This window comes from Apium graveolens, chromosome 6 (assembly GCF_009905375.1).
Source record: "Apium graveolens cultivar Ventura chromosome 6, ASM990537v1, whole genome shotgun sequence".
NCBI lineage: Eukaryota > Viridiplantae > Streptophyta > Magnoliopsida > Apiales > Apiaceae > Apium > Apium graveolens.
Window position 1 is genome coordinate 110,229,025 of NC_133652.1, and position 20,290 is coordinate 110,249,314.

General features: G+C 30.8%; 2 protein-coding genes across 4 annotated transcripts; both read right to left on the reverse strand.

Annotated features, from left to right (window-relative positions):
* Nucleotides 1–3,452: 3,452 nt before the first annotated feature.
* On the reverse strand, nucleotides 3,453–7,038 carry LOC141668863 (uncharacterized). Its single transcript, XM_074475895.1, has 8 exons — nucleotides 6,622–7,038; nucleotides 5,428–5,487; nucleotides 5,223–5,305; nucleotides 4,632–4,696; nucleotides 4,519–4,552; nucleotides 3,995–4,065; nucleotides 3,686–3,821; nucleotides 3,453–3,591 (listed from the first exon to the last, which is right to left on the reverse strand). Exons 1-7 carry the CDS (start codon nucleotides 6,920–6,922, stop codon nucleotides 3,731–3,733), a joined length of 705 nt encoding a protein of 234 aa, XP_074331996.1. The 5' UTR covers nucleotides 6,923–7,038; the 3' UTR covers nucleotides 3,453–3,591; nucleotides 3,686–3,730.
* A 5,271-nt stretch (nucleotides 7,039–12,309) lies between these two features.
* Nucleotides 12,310–15,047, reverse strand: LOC141667042 (uncharacterized). Of its 3 annotated transcripts, none has more exons than XM_074473356.1 (7): nucleotides 14,891–15,046; nucleotides 13,879–14,299; nucleotides 13,614–13,780; nucleotides 13,415–13,495; nucleotides 13,076–13,151; nucleotides 12,902–12,988; nucleotides 12,310–12,741 (listed from the first exon to the last, which is right to left on the reverse strand). In XM_074473356.1, the coding sequence occupies exons 2-7, from the start codon at nucleotides 14,279–14,281 to the stop codon at nucleotides 12,569–12,571; spliced, it is 987 nt and encodes a 328-aa protein (XP_074329457.1). In that variant the 5' UTR covers nucleotides 14,282–14,299; nucleotides 14,891–15,046; the 3' UTR covers nucleotides 12,310–12,568. The 3 variants fall into 3 exon arrangements, with proteins under 3 accessions (XP_074329457.1, XP_074329459.1, XP_074329458.1); XM_074473358.1 differs by having other exon boundaries at nucleotides 12,596–12,741; nucleotides 12,870–12,988; nucleotides 14,891–15,047; XM_074473357.1 differs by having other exon boundaries at nucleotides 12,732–12,776; nucleotides 12,870–12,988; nucleotides 14,891–15,047.
* Between the last annotated feature and the right edge of the window lie 5,243 nt (nucleotides 15,048–20,290).

The window sequence follows — 20,290 nt, forward strand, 5'->3', positions numbered from 1 at the left end:
TCTTGTAACTGTGTAGTATATAAACACAGACATAGGGTTTACACTATAAGTATTATCATATTCGAGAAGATTATTCATTGTAACCCTAGCAGATCTCGTGATATTTGTTCATCACTGAGAGGTAACAGTTCAATACTGTAACAGAGTTTATTGTTTCAATAAAGTTTGTTTTCTGTTACTTGAAATATTAAAAGTTCGATTTGATTGTATTTTTACACTGTATTCACCCCCTCTACAGTGTGTGACCTAACATACTCACCTTGCGAGTAGGGGAATTTGATATTCTTCAAAATGCTAGCCGAATCAAGGTGGAAGAGGGAAAAAGAACCGTCCTTTTCTTCATAATCATTAGTAAATGCATTGTGTGCAATGGTAATTTCATCATCATGTACAGCAGGCTTCTCCAGGTAAGATTTGGCGAAACGACGGCTGGAAATGATGGAAAACCATGATTTGGACACCGATTTAGATCGAAGCAATGACTTGAACGGAAAGCGTAGGAAAATCTCAATCCACAAATCATCCGCAAAATTATTCATCACCTTTTCCCATGCTTCTGTTGTTCTCCTCTTCTTCTCGTCATTTCAATCCATATTAGTACAAAAAATGGGTGTTCTCTTATCAACAGACAGGCACATGTTATTATTGATTATCAGAATTTAGAATTGAAAATAATTTAGAAAGACCGATTGAGGACTGATAAGTATTTTTTATGATAATGAAAACGGATTTTTTGTGATGTACTCATGGTACACAATAAAAAATGATGTGTCAAATTTTAATCGGTCTTTACATCATAAATGTTGATGGATCGCTACATTAACATCAATTTTACCAATAAAAACACTACAAATTTATAAAATTTAGTGTTTAAAACCCTTATGAAAATGACATAGAAAGTTTTTTTTTTTTTTGAAAAATGAGGGACGCGGCTAGTCAAGTAAGCAACTCCTTGAACTTAACTTGCTGTAATCGGTACTCAATCGTCCCTGATTAGGGATGATAGGGTAAGGGAACGTAAATATTTTTTGTAAGAGTAGTGCTAAATATACATAATTTTATATAAAAAGGTTGTAGATTAGGTCTAATTAAAACACATCACATATTATTATGTACAAAATTTTGTATACAATGTACATCAAATATTTTCCTTTTTTAATATTTTTTCATCATTAAATTTATCAAAAAAATGAAGAACTATCTCGTAAAAATTGAAATATAAAACATCCGCCCCTACAGGTAACAATAGCATCTTGCGTCTATGTTTCAGTCAATCTGGCTAAGAGCATCTCGGGAGTAACTATATTAGCTATATAAGTAAAAATAGATATTATGTAAAATTTGTTGAACCAGTAAGGAATTGTACTTCTGGTATTAGGTATAATGATTAGTTATATTTAAAAAATAATTTCTATTATTATTTTTAAATTTCAACAATTACACAATCATCTTTTAGCAAAAAGAGTTGGTAAGAAGTTATTAATAAAAATTAATTTTTTTATTTGATATAAGTGGAAACAATATATATATATAACATATTTAATGATGTTAAAATATTTAAATCATGATAAAAATTAATTAACAAATATTACTTTTATATATTATAAAACATTTAAGTAATTCTTTTTTTCCAAGTAATCTGTTAATAGTTTTTTATATAAAAATATACAGTAAAATTATATAAGTAATTAATAAATTTGGTTAACAATGAGTTTTTTACAGCTTTTTGATAATAAATTTTTATAGTTAATATTACTTAAAATTAAAATATAAAATTAAATTAGTAATTATATATATTCAAATTTAAATATGCAAAGATCTCTCCATTTTTTGTAAAACTCCATTCAATTTTAAAAATCCAAACCTTGATTATATATATTTGATGAATCCAAATATTGTGGCAAGAAGATGTACAATAGTTGGAAAATAAGAGGGAAATGATGTGGCCATGATGACCACTTCTTCAACATATCTGGGGTGCTTATTTCTCGGCATCTAAAATTTTAGATAATAGGTATCTCCTTGGAGTATTGTTTTTTTTATATATCATGTATTTTTTTAAAATGAGTAATGCTAGAGGTATAAAAGAAAATTACAAAAAATTGTCACAAAATGACATGACATGGGTGATGTGACACGATGAAAAAAATTCAATTGGTCCTATTAATATAATTGTAGGGGATTCATTTATATTTAATCAACAATGACATGTGTCATTTGTAACTATTTTAGTAACTCATTTTGTACATTTAGTATTTTCCTTTAATTAGGGTTGCAAAGTAGACATTATTGCTAACGTCTATATATGGGCTTCTTGATGGGTCCTTTTTTTTCGTTTTTTAAACACACATTTTCTTTTCATTTTAAAGTGAGACTTCATTCATGCTCTGACAACATACAATCATCATCTTTATCTCATGCCAATAAAATAATTATCATATATATATATATATATATAATGTTCTGGTTTACAAATAAACCCTTTGAATCAAGTTCTTACCTTAATAATCTTCATTAATTTTGTTCTTTGCTGTTAGAGGCTAACTACTTCCGAGTTTCGTCAGAGATGTGTCTAAGCATTTAAATTTTATCAACTAGTATTAAACAATGTAATATTAAGGTTAGTTATTTTCCGTTGGTACATAGTACACACCAACTGTTTTAGGAATCGTAAGTAGCAAACTTCTGAAGATACATTTTCCTCTGCCTAGCAATTCTATTCATATATCTTGTCTTACCTCATCTTGTTTAGTTACAAAAAATAAATAACTTTCAAATATGTAGTGCGCATATGTTTACTACTAAACATGCTTACTCTAATATAATATGATAATAATCACCATCAATTAGTCAAAACTAAGTACGCATGCTACAGTAAATATCTTGCAGTTCAAATTGGTTATGTCAATTACTCAATTGCGAAGATAAAGCATCTTTTATAACTTTATACCATGTGTAACATTAAAATAGTTCAACTTGATCTATTACATGTATAAATTATGTACTAGTTGTCACATCCTGATAAAAGGTCAATTCTATTTAACGGTGACACTATGATTGTACATTCTTATTATAAGACCCTGTCCTGATATAATAAGAATGTGTTCTTATCATGTGACGTTTGATCTATATAATTAATATATTGTGCAGAACAGTGTTATTAAATAAATTCATTAGCTGTAGCAGATCATGCTAATCATGAGTTGCTAGTTGCTACCGAATAAGACGGATCCATCCATTTTGCATATAATCAAGTAATCAACCGAAAGCTTCTTCATGCACTCTGACATTACAAATCAAATTATACATCCTTCAACAGGGAAAAAAACTCATGGGGTTCGAGTGTGCGAAATATCACGCAAAAGCATCAAACATCTCCCCCGCGAATATATACTGTAAGTTTATAACTAGTTGCATAAATTTAACATGTAAACTATCAAGGCATGCAAGAATAAAGCAGAAAGTCATTCTCATTATAATTGTTAGCATAACTGCATTTTATATACAAACTGTCCAACATCATTGCTCATTAGTCTTGATGTCTACCATAACTTTGGGCCCTTCCAATGTATTAACATTTTGATATACATCCTGCAGAATTTTAGCTTATCTGTCAGCCTTTAAAAGATATTTTATGAATTTCAAGACACTAGTAGATGGTCTGATTTTATATATTAATTTTGACCTTCTCAGTAGAAAATTCACGATGAAGTTTAGAGGTAGGAACAGCTTAGTCATAACAGTCTCGACTTCTTCGGAAAGCTTTCTTATCAGAAAGAATCTTCTTGCTCTGCAGCCTTTTCCTCTCCCCAGTGGCAGCTCTTTAAACAAAAGACAAAACATAAGTATCTATTAGTTGGCTCTTTCCGTAACACTATAAGCATATAAGATGAAGTTGAGAACATTAAACAAAACCAAAAGTAATATTCACTAGCGGTAGAAATAGAGCAAATAAAGAACATTAACAAGGTTCATGGTTGATTTGACTTCTTACATTTTCGCAATTTTCTTCATTTGCTCTTCAGAAGGTGGTGGTGGGACATAAGAAGCAGCATCTATAATTGCCTGATTTATCATAATGTGATACAATTAGCAAATCATAAAAGAAATTAGAAATATGCACATCAAAAAATTAATAAACAAAACAAATGCAGCACAACATCAATAGAACACGATGCAGTTTCTTTTAGCTAAAAAGTCAAAATTCCTTAGTTACCCGGACTCTTCATTTTGCTTAGCTTGACACTCGGACATGGGTATGGACATTTGGACACTTATTTTAGGCCAAAAACATGTAAATTTTTCAGAATATTGCTGAGTCCGACACTTGGATACGAACCCGTGTCCGACACCCATACCCGAGTCCGGGGTAACATAGCAAAATTCTATACTGAATTTATTAATATACCTTTCACAGTTTTGCCATTAAGAGTTATATAGTGATATGGTTTCCTACAGTAATTATACAAAGATGGATGCATGAATCCTTTAAACACTCAACTGTTTCAATTACATTACCTGTAGTTTCCCCAACGCATCTTCAATGTTACCCCTGAAAAAAAAATAGAACAGGCATGTAATTAAAATCATTTCAACGCATGTAAAGAATTATCCAGCATTGGCAGACTTACTTCTGTGTTCTAGTTTTTGTTGAAGAAATCACAATCTCTCCATCTTTGTTGATCCGATTCTTTTCCTGTTAATGAGATCCCAAAAACTTGCATAATGAGATTACATTTAACGTAATGGCACCAAGGTACTAAAGGTTTGGATCACTGGCTCAATACATATGTCCTAGCCTCCTAGGGTACAAAGAGAAATAAACAGAAACACACTAAAGAAGATAATCCTTACATTGGATGAACACCTGATTCAAACAGATGTGCATACATATCAGAGCAATATCTAACATGAGAAGCAAAAAATATATGATGATCACAATTAACACATGGTAAGGACTAAAAGATTTAAAACTTAGAAAATGCAAGTAAAGATGGTAGAATTTGTGTAGACATGAGACAGACACAAGAAATAGGCAAATGCATATCATTTTAGAGAAGAGAGAAACCCGAACCTTCTAGAGCGTGTCAATCGATTTTAACAAGATTCCAAAAACTCAATCTAGTCTAGATTAACTATTCTGCAGTCTCACATTCTAAAAAAAATTCTAACATAGACTGATTCTTTATTTAGGAAAAATGTATATAAGAACCAAAACTAACCACTTGCATTATCCGCTCCTTGACTCTGTCACTTAACCAATGTGCATCTTTGACATTAAACCGCATATCCACCTTGGTGTTCACTGTAAAACATGTATAATGATAAACAATAAAAGGAAGGAAAAGAGGAAATTGAAAAAACTCAAATGCCACTGAATGTATAGAAATGCTCTTCAATGCATTTAGAAGACAGGTGATTACAAACCTTTATTGACATTTTGACCTCCAGGGCCACCACTTCTGGCAAAGCTCAGAGAGACATGATCTAAGTGCAAAACACAATAGTTGCAGTGATTAGAAGTATACAAAATATTATGTGCATGTCACCAGATCTAAAAGTAAAGCACTGCTTACTAATTTGAAGAATTTTATAGCCATATACATTAACATCAAAACTACACATCATGTCATGCACATATGTGCAAGGGACAAACAACTTCTAATGTTTATATAATCAAAGTGAAATTAATCAATAATTATTTGTTAGTATTATTAGTATGGATAAAAATTACAGATTTGCTACTTTTTTCTGGTCTTTCTGTAGCAGCACGGATAACATTACCCTTCTTTTCTCACTGCCCACTAGCAGAAAACAACAACACTCAAAGTATGTTTATAAAGAATACAGATAACAAAATCGATAACAACATCCTTACACAGACCGGGCTAATCACAACTAACTAGTAGAAATGATTCAAAAGCCACAATAAAGTTTTGAGAAATCTTAAAATAAGTAACTTATGACTTAAATAAATAAGTGACTCATAAGTGATAAGTAGATAAATACTTATAAGTTACATAAGTGTTTGGATAATTTTATTTATAAGTCAGAATTTTTTTTACTTAAATGAACTAAAATAAATAACTTTTAAATATAATTATCTTAATTCGTGAATTTAATATTAGATTAACATTTACAAATATATATTTTAAAACTAAAATAAATATAAAAGCAAAAAATCATAACAAGTTGAGAAAAAGTACGTCGTTGCTAACATTCAACTTATCAGCTTATAAGTTATAAATTCAACTTATAAGTTGGGTCGACAAACAGTCGTCGATAAGCTGTTACGGGCTTATAAGTCATAAGCTGACTTATAAGTTGCACACAAACATGCCCGAAGTATCAAGCCCCAAAGTTTAATCACAAACAATCACAAATTTTCTGAAATCCTAAACATGTACCATCAATAAATAATTAAAGATAAAAACATTTCAGTATCTGTAATTCACTTAAAACTAAACAAGTGCCACATTTTCGTACATTTCAATCTTCCATCAATAAAATTGCAATATTTTTCAAACCCATTTCAAGAAAACCAAATATACAAAACCCCTTTTAACCAATCAAATAGTACAGTAAAAAAAACATCTACACACATAATATAAGTAAATGTACCAATAGTGATTTTAGGGATAGGCTCATTGCCAGCAGACTTAGCTCTCTCTTGGGCTTCGTGCAACACTTGCTGAACCTGAGACAATCTCGACGACGTCTTTTTCCGGTCAGCTTCTCCAGCGGCGCACCGAACAGCTGGAGTGTAACTGATAGGCCTGACACGTGGCACTCGGCTAAAGGCGATGTTAAATTTTGGGAACATTATGGTACGGAACATGGAAAGTGATTTGAAGGAAAGTAGAGATGAAGATGAGAAGATGTCTTTCATGATTATGTTACTTGTTGCTCTAATTGCCGCCATTTTTGTTGAGTTGTGTCGGAACCCTAGTTTTTTAAATTTGGGGAAAATTGGGCAGACGATGTTTATGTGGAAAGAGGAAAGGGGTTGGAAATGGAAAAAATTGTAAAATATTACAGTCTTTTTTTAACAAGATTAACATTTTTTTTCATTCTAACAACGCAACAGGGTACTAAATTTTTGCTCCATGCAGTTATCTGAATTTACTTAAACACCATTTTATATATTAAATGTGATTGAACTTATTTAATACACTCGGCCAACTTACACGGATTATTATTAAGCCTCTTTATAATTTTATTTCTTTGACTAATTTACTTTAAAATGATAAACAAGGGCTTTTTTAGGAAACCAAAAACATGTTATCTATTGTATTTCTACATTATATATATAGAGTTGGGTTCAGTAGAGAGCCATATTATTTGGAGACCGGGAACGTTAAATTTTGTATGATTGTGCAGTTAGAGATGAATACAAAGTGAGAGAGATATTAATACTTATAAATTTAAGTCAAAATACAGTGCAGAACATATCGTACAACTTTATAAATAGAGTTTCTTCAAATTAAAAAATTGATTACTTTTAAATATAAATAAAAAATATAATGCAATATTTAGAATAAAATATTATGTGAAAAAATATATGAATATTTGATTTGCAAGTTGTATTATATCTTTTTATTTAGGTTTAAAAGTAGTACACTTCATAATAATTTTAAGTACTACACTTGATTTATAAAATTTTATTTTTGAAATAATATTTTATTCTGTAAATTGTATTATATTTTTTATTTAGGTTTAAAAGTATTATATTTTAAAATTTTAAGTACTACATTCTATTCATAAAATTCTACAATATGTTCTGCATTTTTTTAATATATTTTTTATATAATATTTTATTTTGTATGTTGCATTATATTTTTTTATTTAGGTTTAAAAGTATTACATTTTATATTTGAAATACTACACTCTATTTATAAAGTTCTGCACTCTATTATTTTAATATTTTTTTTACAAAATATTTTATTCTACAAGTTACATTATATTTTTTATTTAGGTTTAGAAATACTAAATATTTATTTATGCACAGAGTGCGTACTTCAAATTATAAAATGTATTACTTTTAAATCTAAAAAAAATATAATGCAACATGTAGAATAAAATATTACGTAAAAAAATATATTAAAAAGAGTGCATAACATATTGTAAAACTTGATAAATAGAATGTAGTACTTAATATTTTAAAATATAATACTTTTATACCTAAATAAAAATTATAATTTAACTTGCAGAATAAAATATTATGTGAAAAAATAAATTAAAAAAAAAGTCAGAACATATTGTAGAATTTTATAAATAGAGTGAAGTACTTAAAATTACAAAGTGTAGTACTTTCAAACCAAAATAAAAAATATAATGCAACTTTCAAATCAAATATTATCTGAAAAATATATTAGAAAAAATAGAGTGAAGAACATATTGTAGATTTTTTTAATAAATAAAGTGTAGTAATTTAAAATCTAAAAAAAATATGATTTAAATGCAAAACATATATTATGTGAAAAATATATTCAAAAACAGATTTGTAGAGCATAACTTAGTCTAATATAAATTATAGTGTAATATGCTTGATGTGGATTAAATGGAAAACAAGTATTTGTGCATAAATAAAAATGTAGTACTTTTAAATCTAAATAAAAAAATATAATACAACTTGCTGAATAAAATATTATGTGAAAAAAATATATAAAAAAAATAGAGTGCAAAACATATCGTAGAACTTTATAAATAGAATAGAGTGTATTTAAAATTATAAAATGTATTACTTTTAAACCTAAATAAATAAATATAATGCAACTTGTAAAATAAAATATTATGTGAAAAATATATTTAAAAAAGAGTGCATAACGTAATATAGTGTAGTACTTTAAAATTTAAATTAAAATGTATTATCTAAAATAAACAAATAATATATAAAAATTATATTAAAAAATAAAATTCCAATACATAATTTAGCCTAAATTTATGTGGAATAATGAAGAAAAAACTACTTAGATGTATGTAAAGTACTACGTGCCCTTAATTTTAGATTTTATTTTATACACATATAATGTAATTTGAGACCTCGAATTCTACCATCTAACGGCGGATTCGAGGTCTCCAAATAAAAACGGACTCCACTGAACTTTTGCCTATATATTCTTTATTTTTAAATTTTAATTGAAAATTTTATATAAAAAATAATTTAGTTGCTAAATCAAGTCAATCGATTATATATATTTTAAAAAAATCGAGTCAAACAGATATAAAATAGATAAATCAAACAATTTGTTAAAATCGATATATATGGTATATATATTTACCCACTTGATCATATCTAATTTGAGTTATCCACCGTAAATACAATTTCATCATTTATCCATTTCGTCACATTTAGTGTGAGTTATCGTCCTTATAGGCCATAACAATTTCATTAAAAAAATATCGCTAAATGAAAATTTTGAAAATTTAAACATTTAGAATATTAAATCACATAAAATATATCGCATTTTTCCAAGAAAAGGCAAAATAAATCTAAATAAATTGGAAATAACTCGCACCAACAAAAAACTATCTAAAAACAATAATTTTATGGCGGTAAATTATGGAAAATAAGAGTAAAAGAAAGAAAAATAACATACTTTAAGTTTTAAATTAGTGAAAGGAGATGGAAACCCTGATGGCTAAGCAAAGATTTGTTTTTAAGAACTTAACTTAATGCCTTAAAATTAAGAAATAAGAAATATATTTATTTATTTTAATTAAAAGCACAATTAATAAAATTTTAAAAAATATTATATGTCTTCGCAATTTAGTAAAATTATGATTATTTAATATGTTAAGTAAATTATGATTATTTAGTAAAAATTTACTGAACTTAGTCTATTAAAATAGTTTAATTTTAATTCATATTAAAACTGAAATAATTTTTTGATCTATTTTTAATTTTAAAAGTTACTTTCTTTACCAATTTTTTTATCGAGAACCGAAGAGATGAGAATGGATAGAAAGTACGAAAATAAGATATAAAGGAAACAAATTAAAAAATGATTTTAAAAAAAAGTGAGATGTACTACAAGTCTACAACATTAAAATTCCTTAAAGCTTTTTACTACGTGCATTGACTATATTAAATAGTTTCTCTGCTAAGTAAATACATAAAAGTTATCCATTAAAGCAAGAACACGCACAACGAAAAAACGTAAGGGGTAAAACTGTATTTGCTTAATACTGTATGGAGTAAAAATTACTGCATTTAGCAATAATGAATTAGAATTATAAATTGGGTAAACCCATTTCTATGACATAATTCATAGACACGCGTAATATAAAAAAAATCTATTACGCATCCTTTATTTGGGCATATTATGGCACGGAGTAAAAGATTACTGCATTTAGCAATCATGAATTAGAATTATAAATTGGTTAAACCCATTTCTATGACATAATTCATAGACACGCGTAATATAAAAAAAATCTATTACGCATCCTTTATTTGGGCATATTATGGCGGCGTATGATCAGTGAAAGGATACGGGTGAGCAGAAAAAACTGAAATTGAAAAAATAACTGAAAAAACCGATAAATCAAACCGAAAAAAACCAAACCGCTAAAAAAATCGAAGAAAACCGAACCGACAAAAACAGAATTAACGGTGCGGTTTTGGTTCCAGTTTTCAATCAAAACCGAACCGAAATTAACTGCACCGCTATATTATATATATATATATAATATTATGTATATATACGTGTATATATTATCATAATCCGGTTCAAATATTTTGTTAATTAAATATTTATTTAACATTAGTAATGTAAATTGTATAAAATAATATCATAAATTAATTAAGATTAATATGTAAATACTCTTAAAATAAAATTTTTTAATACTTATATAATCAATTTTATCATATGTTTTGATATATACTCTTTTTTTCATTGTTTTCAACATATATTTTTATCATATTTCGTATCTATTATTTAAGATAATATAAATTATACATTCAAAAAATAACTTTATGAAATACATCAATTTTATTTAACGAATTCTAAAGTGACAAATCTTTGGTGATTAATGTAATATTATCATTTAACTTGATGTTATTTATTTATCCAACACATTAAGAACAAAAAATCATACAAACAAAAAAGTATAAAAAAATCGAATAAAAACTGAAACCAAAAAACCGTTTTAAGCAATTTGGTAGCGGTTAATAGCAATTAATCGAACCGAGACGCATATATTGGTTTGGCTACGATTAATACTAAAACCGCACCATGCACACCCCTAGAGAAGGATGAGATTCAGAAATAAAAATAAGTGATATATAAACGAGGGTTAATAAAATAGGTTTGAAATGGTAACTCAAGAATAAAGAGGGTAAGATTTAACCAACCAATGAGAATTAGTTTCTCATTCCCTTCCATGAAATCCACGATCCAAATATTATAATATAAGATCGAAATTCCGATTTTCGTTAACCAGTTTTATCAATCACGAACCAAACATCCCTGTATTTAGAAATATGCATGTTTCCCCACTAAAACTTGCCGCATTCAGTTTTGAAAAATAAAGTTAACATTTATTACCGTGATTGTAAATGGGTATTAGGTGATTAGCCATTTGGAGAATAATGTATTAGTGATTACCCAAATCAGAAAATACGTAATTAATTTGTTATTTTCAATCATCTCTACCAATAATCGTTATTTGATAAAAAATGGTTATTTACCCATCTTCCCCCCGAAGGAAATGTACCACATGGCGTTCGTAACTAACATATAATAAATTTACTAGCATTTAAAAATAATTTAGTGTGATTAATCAAATTTTAAGACTGGGATGTAGTAAAAGTATCTTGTAAAAATAAATCGAGAATTTTCGGGAATGAAGAACTTTATAGCACTGTCCAGTTCATGAAATATAAAATTCAAAATAGCTAAAAAATAAATATAAAATCCAGTAAATCGACCAACATGTTCTTGCTTATTATGCGTCATATGCAAAGCAACAAGGACATTTAAAAAATTGTTTAAAGAAAAATACCAAACACCCTCAAAAAAATTTACCTGCTACATGTTAAATACATCATGCGCATTCCTAAAAAAACATTTTCAGAGTAATAGATCCCTCGGACGAGGCACCTTAGAGAATGTACCGGAAATTTCATGTAAACATATAATTCTGAAAATTAAAAACTCATAGTTGCATACAGAATATTTGCTCTAAACCTTGTCAAGAATATAAACACACGGCCCTCCAAGAAAAAAAAGAACAGACGATCTGAATTTTTTCTGTGACATACACATGCCAAGTTAAATTCGGACAAGATTATGGCAAGGTACTCCCGTAGAAACGAATAATAAGACTACATTACATTACACATTGCACCAACATCCTGTCTCGTCAAGTCCTCTCCATGATCTCAACTAAAGAATGGTGGCACAAAGCATAATAGCTAGGATACAGTAATAAAATAGAATCCACACAAGTTAGCCTAGATCCAACAGCAGGTACCTACTTCCTAATACATTGCATAAAACCAACAGTTATGTAGCAACATTTCATCATCTCGCACTGCCTCCAAGATGTGCGTGCCAATGTATCAGCTCTAGTTCTCTCCGGACCTACGTCGAGCAGAACGTTTTGCGTCTCCAACTTTTTTCCTTGCCCTCCCACTTGCAGTATTTTTTATATGAGAAGAACCCACACCATCTCCCTCGGTAGAAGGAAGAGCCCAGCCTCCCCTGCTATGCTGGTCATTTTGTGCACTTACCCCAGGCCCTAAATTACCATTCGCCAATTAAATCAGCAGTCAACTAAAAACCACAACAATTGAATTCTGATATAAAACAGAGGACATATCATGATAAACTAGAATGAAAATGCAAAAAAAATTCATAATACGCAACTGAGATGGGAATGCAAAGACACGACACAGTACCATTCTGCACTCTCAAGCCTTCACTCCAACCTGGCAAATGTTTCCCCGCATTATATTTCCACGCTTCTTCAAAACCGACAAGTTCATCTAAGACACAATAAAAAATCAGTACTTTAAAAAATTGATAAATTATCTTGGTACACTCTGAGTCACTAACTAGAATATGACAGATACCTTCATTAATATTGTGCAAGATCTGCTTTGTGTCCACTCTTCCATCTGACTGCAAGTTCCTTGAAACAGTATGACCCTGCAGATTACCCAAACATATAATATTGAATGCAAAATAGATACTTGTACATATCACAAGGACGAATATTTAAATCACTGACGCTCTCCTAGTCGAGTTCAGTACCCAGGTACTATTAATGTCTCTAAACGTAACACTCTTAAAAAACCTAAAGATAATTTAAAACTGGAATCCAGACATATGATGACAATGCAAAGCACCTTAATTGGTTTCACATATCAACTTTGTCATAAATTATTAAGAAGAAATGATATGTCATCTACCTTATCATAAATTCCTCTTGAGAGCTTATGAGATGCTCGGCCAGTAGCGGAATCAGCTTCCTTAGTTTCATCTATTGTCAACTGGAAACCACCATACAATGACAAAAAATCAGTTGTGAGTTGTGACTAAATATGCAACAAGTGAATGCAAAGCAGGTAAAAGCTAGTAACCTATAGCATAAAGAAAAATGACACTTACTCCATCACTTCCTGTCCTCATACTTCTGGATTTTGTATAATATTGTCCATCAGAACCACCATATGTAACACTTGAGCTCTGAAATGTGAAGCTTTGCGATCGGGAATTCGGTCGTGAATTATTCAGAGTGTTGAAGTTATTCCCGCCCTGCAGTTGCTTACGCCTCTCTACAATACCAGAACAAAAACTTCAAACAAAATTCAATACAATATCAACTTTTCTTTAGGTGATGCATATTTGACAAGACTCAAGGAATGCAGTTTACCTTCAATTTCAGAAGGCCCTTCATTTGACCTACAATGCTTCTTGAGAGCGTGTTTCTTCTCTTCATCTTCTACTACTTCATCATCAGAATTTAATTCTTCAATAATTGGCCCCTTGGATCTATAAGCTACAGGAGATTGACTAGCATTCATTAAAGGTCCATGTGTAGGAAAACCAAAATGATGGTTATTTATCATAGGGAACCCCATGTTGAACGGATCTGCGTTCATCATAGGACCTAGCATTCCACCAAACGGGCGGTTGAAGAAAGGATCGTCAAATGGGTCCCGTCCTCCAAAAAAGCTCGAAGCCAAACTCTGGTGACCACCGAAGCCGCCAAAGCCAGCAAACAGATCACCACCAAATTGAGAAAAAGGATCACCATTTCCCCTTCGTCCACTCATATTTTCTCAAATGTATCACTGGAAATCACAAATAATTATAATTTCAGTAATCGTGCAAGTTGAAAGAGTCAAAACGTAACAACAGAACTTACAAACAGATAAGCATCATTCATTTCTAAATCATCACACACTTGGCCAATTAACGGAAAATATGCCAGTAATCAAAACCGTCCATTATTATAACAGATTCAACAGTGAGAGAAAAACTAAAGATACGAAGTCTAAGCATTCAAGTGTCTACGTTACACAAACATAATCACAAATACATTTCTACGCAATATAATACATCGGGTCAATTAATCTGATTGTACACAATTTCACAATCAAAAATGTCAATTAACAAACACTTCACCACTAACACAAAGCTAACCCTAATTATAAGATTCATTTAATTGCAGAAATGTCCTAGAATAATTATCCAATAGATACTCACAATCATCTGTATCTAATTTGAAGCAAACACAACAGAAAAATTAGATATAGTTTAGATAACGTAAACGTCTATAATCTCAATCCACCCAAATTGTATTAACATTAACAATCGAATATACAACAATATGCAGACGAATTAAATGTAAAAGACAACGAATTGAAGATAAATGATAGTACCTGATAGAGAGGGAGAACGAAGAAATTGAAGATCCTTTCGAATCGATCGAGGGAAACGAGGCTCCAATTCGCACAAATGTTTTTTTTTATTGCAATTTGATTATAGGCGATGCTGATGAAGATGGTTATAGATACGAAATTATTAAGTATATATATATATATATATATATATATATATATATATATATATATATATATATATCAGCGTTACGTTGATTAGGGACGCGTGGAGGGTCGCCGGACTTTGGATGGACACCTCTCGAACATTCTAGTAAAATAATAGGCCGCTATTTGTCAATATTAATTTTCATATTCCGTTATATTTTTTTGGATTTTTTCATAAATACCGGGTTATAATAAATATTTTCAAATATATGTAATATAAAATACAATATTTGCAATCTCAAATATAACTTTGAACAAACTCCTCTGGAATCTCATTTATAATTTTTACTATATTTTTTAAATTAAGTTATTTTCGACCCTATGTTTTATTATATTATTTTATTTTATATAAAATTTATTAGATATTTACAGGATAAAACATCTAAATTTCTTTTTTCAGAAGGAGAAGGAGTTAGTCCAAAATAGCATTGACATTGAGAGCATCCAAAGTACCCTCTCAATACATGTTTTACACACGCGCGATACCCGATACACACTCCCAACTTATGTATATTATAATTTTTACTATATTTTTTAAATTAAGTTATTTTCGACCCTATGTTTTATTATATTATTTTATTTTATATAAAATTTATTAGATATTTACAGGATAAAACATCTAAATTTCTTTTTTCAGAAGGAGAAGGAGTTAGTCCAAAATAGCATTGACATTGAGAGCATCCAAAGTACCCTCTCAATACATGTTTTACACACGCGCGATACCCGATACACACTCCCAACTTATGTATATTGCCTTGGCTATGCGATTGCGGTTTGTCAAAGCAAGGTTATACACAGTTTTTTCTATTGATTTCTAAATTAAAGCAAGCCTCAAGAAGATGGAATATTTATTTGGTGAAATAGTCAAAAAGTTTAGCTCTATTCAAAACGAATATGAACCATTTGTTTATAAGAAGGTTGTGGGAGTGATCTGACATTAATAGTATTATAAGTAGATGGCATATAATAAATAGGGAATGCCATACATTCTCTAGAGGATGTTAAGACTTGATTGAGAAATTATTTTTCGATGAAAGACTTAGGCGATGCTATCTATATATTAGAGATCAAGACCTATAGAGATAGATTGAGGAGATTAATCGACCTAATTTTAGTACATACATTGATAAAGTATTGAATTATTTTAGGATACAGGAGGTAAATAAATGATATGTTTCAATGTCTCATGGGATAGTGATCTCAAAGGATAGTGATCTCAAATGATAATTGCCCCCTAAATCATTAGATGATATGTGACGTTTGAGAAAGTTCCATATGCTTCTGCAATTGGTTGTATAATGTGTGCAATTATATGTACTTGTCCTGATGTTTCGTGTGCATTCAGCATGACAGACATATACCAATCTAATTTAAGTGAGGGTCACTGAATAGTTGTCAAGAATACTCTTAAGTACTTAAACAAGGTGTTAGGTCCCAATGTGTTTGTAGAAGGGGGGTTGAATACAAACAGTATCGAATAATCGAATTAAATGCGGAATAAAAAATATGAAACAAAATTCAAGTTAAATAAAAATATTATTAAACTTGAAAGGTGTTACAACAACTGTATCGATTACAAGGAATTAATCTCAAATTAATTATCACAAATTTAGAATAAATTCGACATGAACTTTTTCTATTTTTGCAATAATTAGAATCAAATGCTAAACGCGATTTGAGATTAAGTTCTAGGGATTTTGATCCGCTAGATTGTTACACAAGAACAAGATAATGATTTCTAGTGGTTTGGATTTAACTTTACTAGCTAGAAATTGTGATCTTGATTTTAGCAGAGAAGAGATGATATATTTTTCAGCTTCTGCTTTTCTTTGTTCTTGAACTGTTTTTGGATGGATGATTGACTTCTGTTGCTTCTGTTGTTTAAATAATAAAACAACCACCTTATTTGTTGGCAAGACAATCCTTTTAGCTCAGCAAGACAATCCATTGAGCTAGCAAGACAATCCATTGGGCTAGCAAGACTTTCGGTGAGACTATTGATTGAACTAGCAAGACAATCAGAATGAACTGGCAAGACAATTCTCCTCCCAGTGTAACTTTCGATATGACAATTGAAATGACTTGGCATGACAATCGGTATGACAATCCAGATTGTCATGCTAGTTCATTTTCAATTGTCTTGCTGATTTAAACTGATTTTAATTCAAAAACAATTCTGAAAAATCTTAATATTAATTCAGAATTAATTAATCAATTAATTCAATTAATAAATAAATTAATCTTTGCAGATATAATTTATTTTTCTTAATTAAATTATATGACTTAATTAATTAATAGAGAATTAATACTAATCTTGAGCAGCAACCATTCTTCTGAAAATCTTCTGATAATCACAGTCAATTATGAATCAATTCCACCACTTCAATGTTGACACTCGATGTACTGTCTGGTTCATGAGTGACTAACTTCCGTGACGTTTCTTCATGTCTTGACTTTGATACTTTGATTTTCTTCAGATTAAATCCTTGTAATTAATGATACTCTGACGAGATCTCTGTCACTTGATTAAATCCACACTCTTGATTTATATCACTGAGGCATGATCAATTTCTTGAACTTCTTCCAGTGAATTAATTCCTCAAGTCTGTAGATGAACCTTGTTTCTGAATCCTTTGACAGATATTACTCTGTGAGATCTCTTTTGACGGTAGATCCACTATTTACTTATTACATTCTTATTTGAGTTGAGTTGAATCCTCGAATATACAAATAGGCTATGACATATGACTTACAATCTCCCCATATTTGTTTGTTACACAATAACACACAAATACCTAGAGGATAACTCAACTAACAAATAAGAAAAAGATATAAAAAGAAATGCAAAGTAAATAGTAGAAAAGTTCTGGACTAGATTTAACATTTTCCAGATTCCAAGTAGATGTTCCTCTAGACTGAACATATCTTCAAGTAGTTCCATCTTCATTTGTACAACCACATTTCCTGTTGAGAAGCCCATATCTCTCTTGCTTCTCCCCCTATGAGAATCAACTGATTAAAGAAGATCACCTTCGTTTACTACCTCTCCCGTACAATAGGATCCGCAGATAAAAACCAATGGTACTCCCCTTTTGAAAACAGCTTCTTCCCTTACTAGAAAATCACCTTGTGTTTACCACCTCTCCCGTACAATAGGATCCATAGTTACAAACAACAATGGTATGGTGTAGTGTACATATAGGATCTTTTTCTTCCTCACTGCTATTTCTCCCCCTTAGTTGAGGAATCCTCTAAACTATTTCTTAAGCTTTTATCTCCCCCTTAAAGAAGGAATGTATGCCGTCATCTGAAGGAGTTCTCATATTTCACTTGGTTGGAAAAGAAATAACAAGTAGTTTCTCTTTCTTCCTCACTGTGAGTGTGTGATTCTGTTTAGTGTACCTCACATGTGTTTCACTCTTCTCTCCACTCGTTTTTACACTTATTCTCACAAGTGTATCACTCTTCTCTCATAGCTCCAACATTCAGCTGTACCTGCAAGGAAAATCACCTTAGCCATCCTTAAGGAGGTCACAGGTGGTGCAATGGGAGTTCACAAATCCCCATCCTTGTTAAACTCGTCAGATGAATCTGAGTCATAATTTACAAGTTGCTAGTTTCCCTTTTAGGGTTCCAGATTTGAATTCTGGGAAGGTAAACAATGATCCAACGAATTTAGCATAAAGATCAAAGTTCCCTTCTCATATCTGTGAAGACATTTCCTTGTGACTCATCAGGTAATATCTGAATCATTGTCAACAAGTTGCCGATCTGCATCTATGTCAGATCCACTATCCGCAGATGCATCCAGGGGATTTAAGCCTGGGGAGGTAGACACTGACCACTGACATATGGCTTTTGGATCAGTATCCTCTCCTAACACCTGTAAAGGCAATTGGTCCATTAACGAACCTTGAACAATCGAATCTGACCTTAAAATGGTCGAAACTCTTGTTTCCGTCAACTCATCCTTTGTGTGTGTAATCTCTCCTTGTACATCAAGAATTGTTTATGTTTGAAGTGGTGACACTACATCGGATGCCTTGGCCGACAAGCAAAATTCAATAGACGCACCCTGTTGAGAGACTGAATCTAGTAACTGTTTATGTGCCTTTTCAGCCATTACATCTTTTTGAGAAGATGTATGGGGGCTAGCAGTTATCTCGGTTTAAATACTACTCATCTATGTAGGAGACAGAGCTACTGGGTTGACTACAGAACCTTCCTTATGTGATGCACTAAGGCACTATCTCCCTCACGCTCATTCATACTACATTTAGTGGTAAGAGAGTGTTGGCTGGTTCTGTTTCTGTGTTTGTCTTTACAGTCTGGGATAGACGTTGTGGGTTTTCAACCTCATGACTGTCAATGAAAGAAAGCCATTGGAGACTGAACATGTGTCACAGAACATAGGGCAATATAGAGAGATAAAATGTACTTAAGATCTATAATGAATGAAAATTATACATTTAATCTTTTGAGAGAGATGATGTACAATAGTGATTTCAAAGGATTTTACAAGAAATAAGAAATCACTAATGTAGAAAGAAGTTTGATTTACTCCTAAAATTCACTGCACATATTAAACAATATGATTGTGCCTAGTGATTAGAGAGTTATAAATATGACGATTGCTTGAGCAGTACACTAGTTCATACCAACCTGAAGTGAGATTGTGAAGAAGAGATTGCATAGTCCAATAGATCTGCAAGTGCAAAGTCCATGAACTGAGGTGCATTGACTTCCTCTTTTGACTCACCAACCAGGAGTACACTTGTACACATCTTACTAGAGTCCAATTCCAAGTGTAATGTGCAGCAGGTGCCTGATATATCGTAATATTCTCAAGTCTCGTCACTGGTGCTATATGTTAGATACTGCTTCCTGATAATAACCTAGCACAATATACAAAATTATAATGATAACATTCCCAGCTTGCAAACAGCCATATCCCTCAGATAAACCTTTGCTGTTATCTCCAAAGGTAACCAGGGGCCCAGCTTTTTCAATCCACATTTGATAGCAGGGCTCTATCTCCGGTCATATGTCTTGATGATCCACTGTCAAGAATCCACACTACCGGTTACACCTGTTTAATGCCCTGCACTGCAAATGGATTAGACCTTCTTCGGAACCCAAACTTGGTTGGGCCCGGCATACTTGTAGAACTGTCCTTTGTCAGGCAAAACAACATTTTTAATTTTAATTACCTCAACTTTCTCAATGACTGAACAT

Coding starts and splice junctions, on each gene's coding strand:
- LOC141668863 (XM_074475895.1), bottom strand. CDS start 6,922: ATGGCGGCAATTAGAGCAACAAGTAACATAATCATGAAAGACATCTTC. Junction 5,488..6,621: donor TATCCCTAAAATCACTATTG/GTACATTTACTT, acceptor TTTTGCACTTAG/ATCATGTCTCTCTGAGCTTT. Junction 3,822..3,994: donor ATGAAGAAAATTGCGAAAAT/GTAAGAAGTCAA, acceptor TTTTGTTTAAAG/AGCTGCCACTGGGGAGAGGA.
- LOC141667042 (XM_074473356.1), bottom strand. CDS start 14,281: ATGAGTGGACGAAGGGGAAATGGTGATCCTTTTTCTCAATTTGGTGGT. Junction 13,781..13,878: donor AGGGCCTTCTGAAATTGAAG/GTAAACTGCATT, acceptor CTGGTATTGTAG/AGAGGCGTAAGCAACTGCAG. Junction 13,152..13,414: donor CAAGAGGAATTTATGATAAG/GTAGATGACATA, acceptor GGTAATCTGCAG/GGTCATACTGTTTCAAGGAA.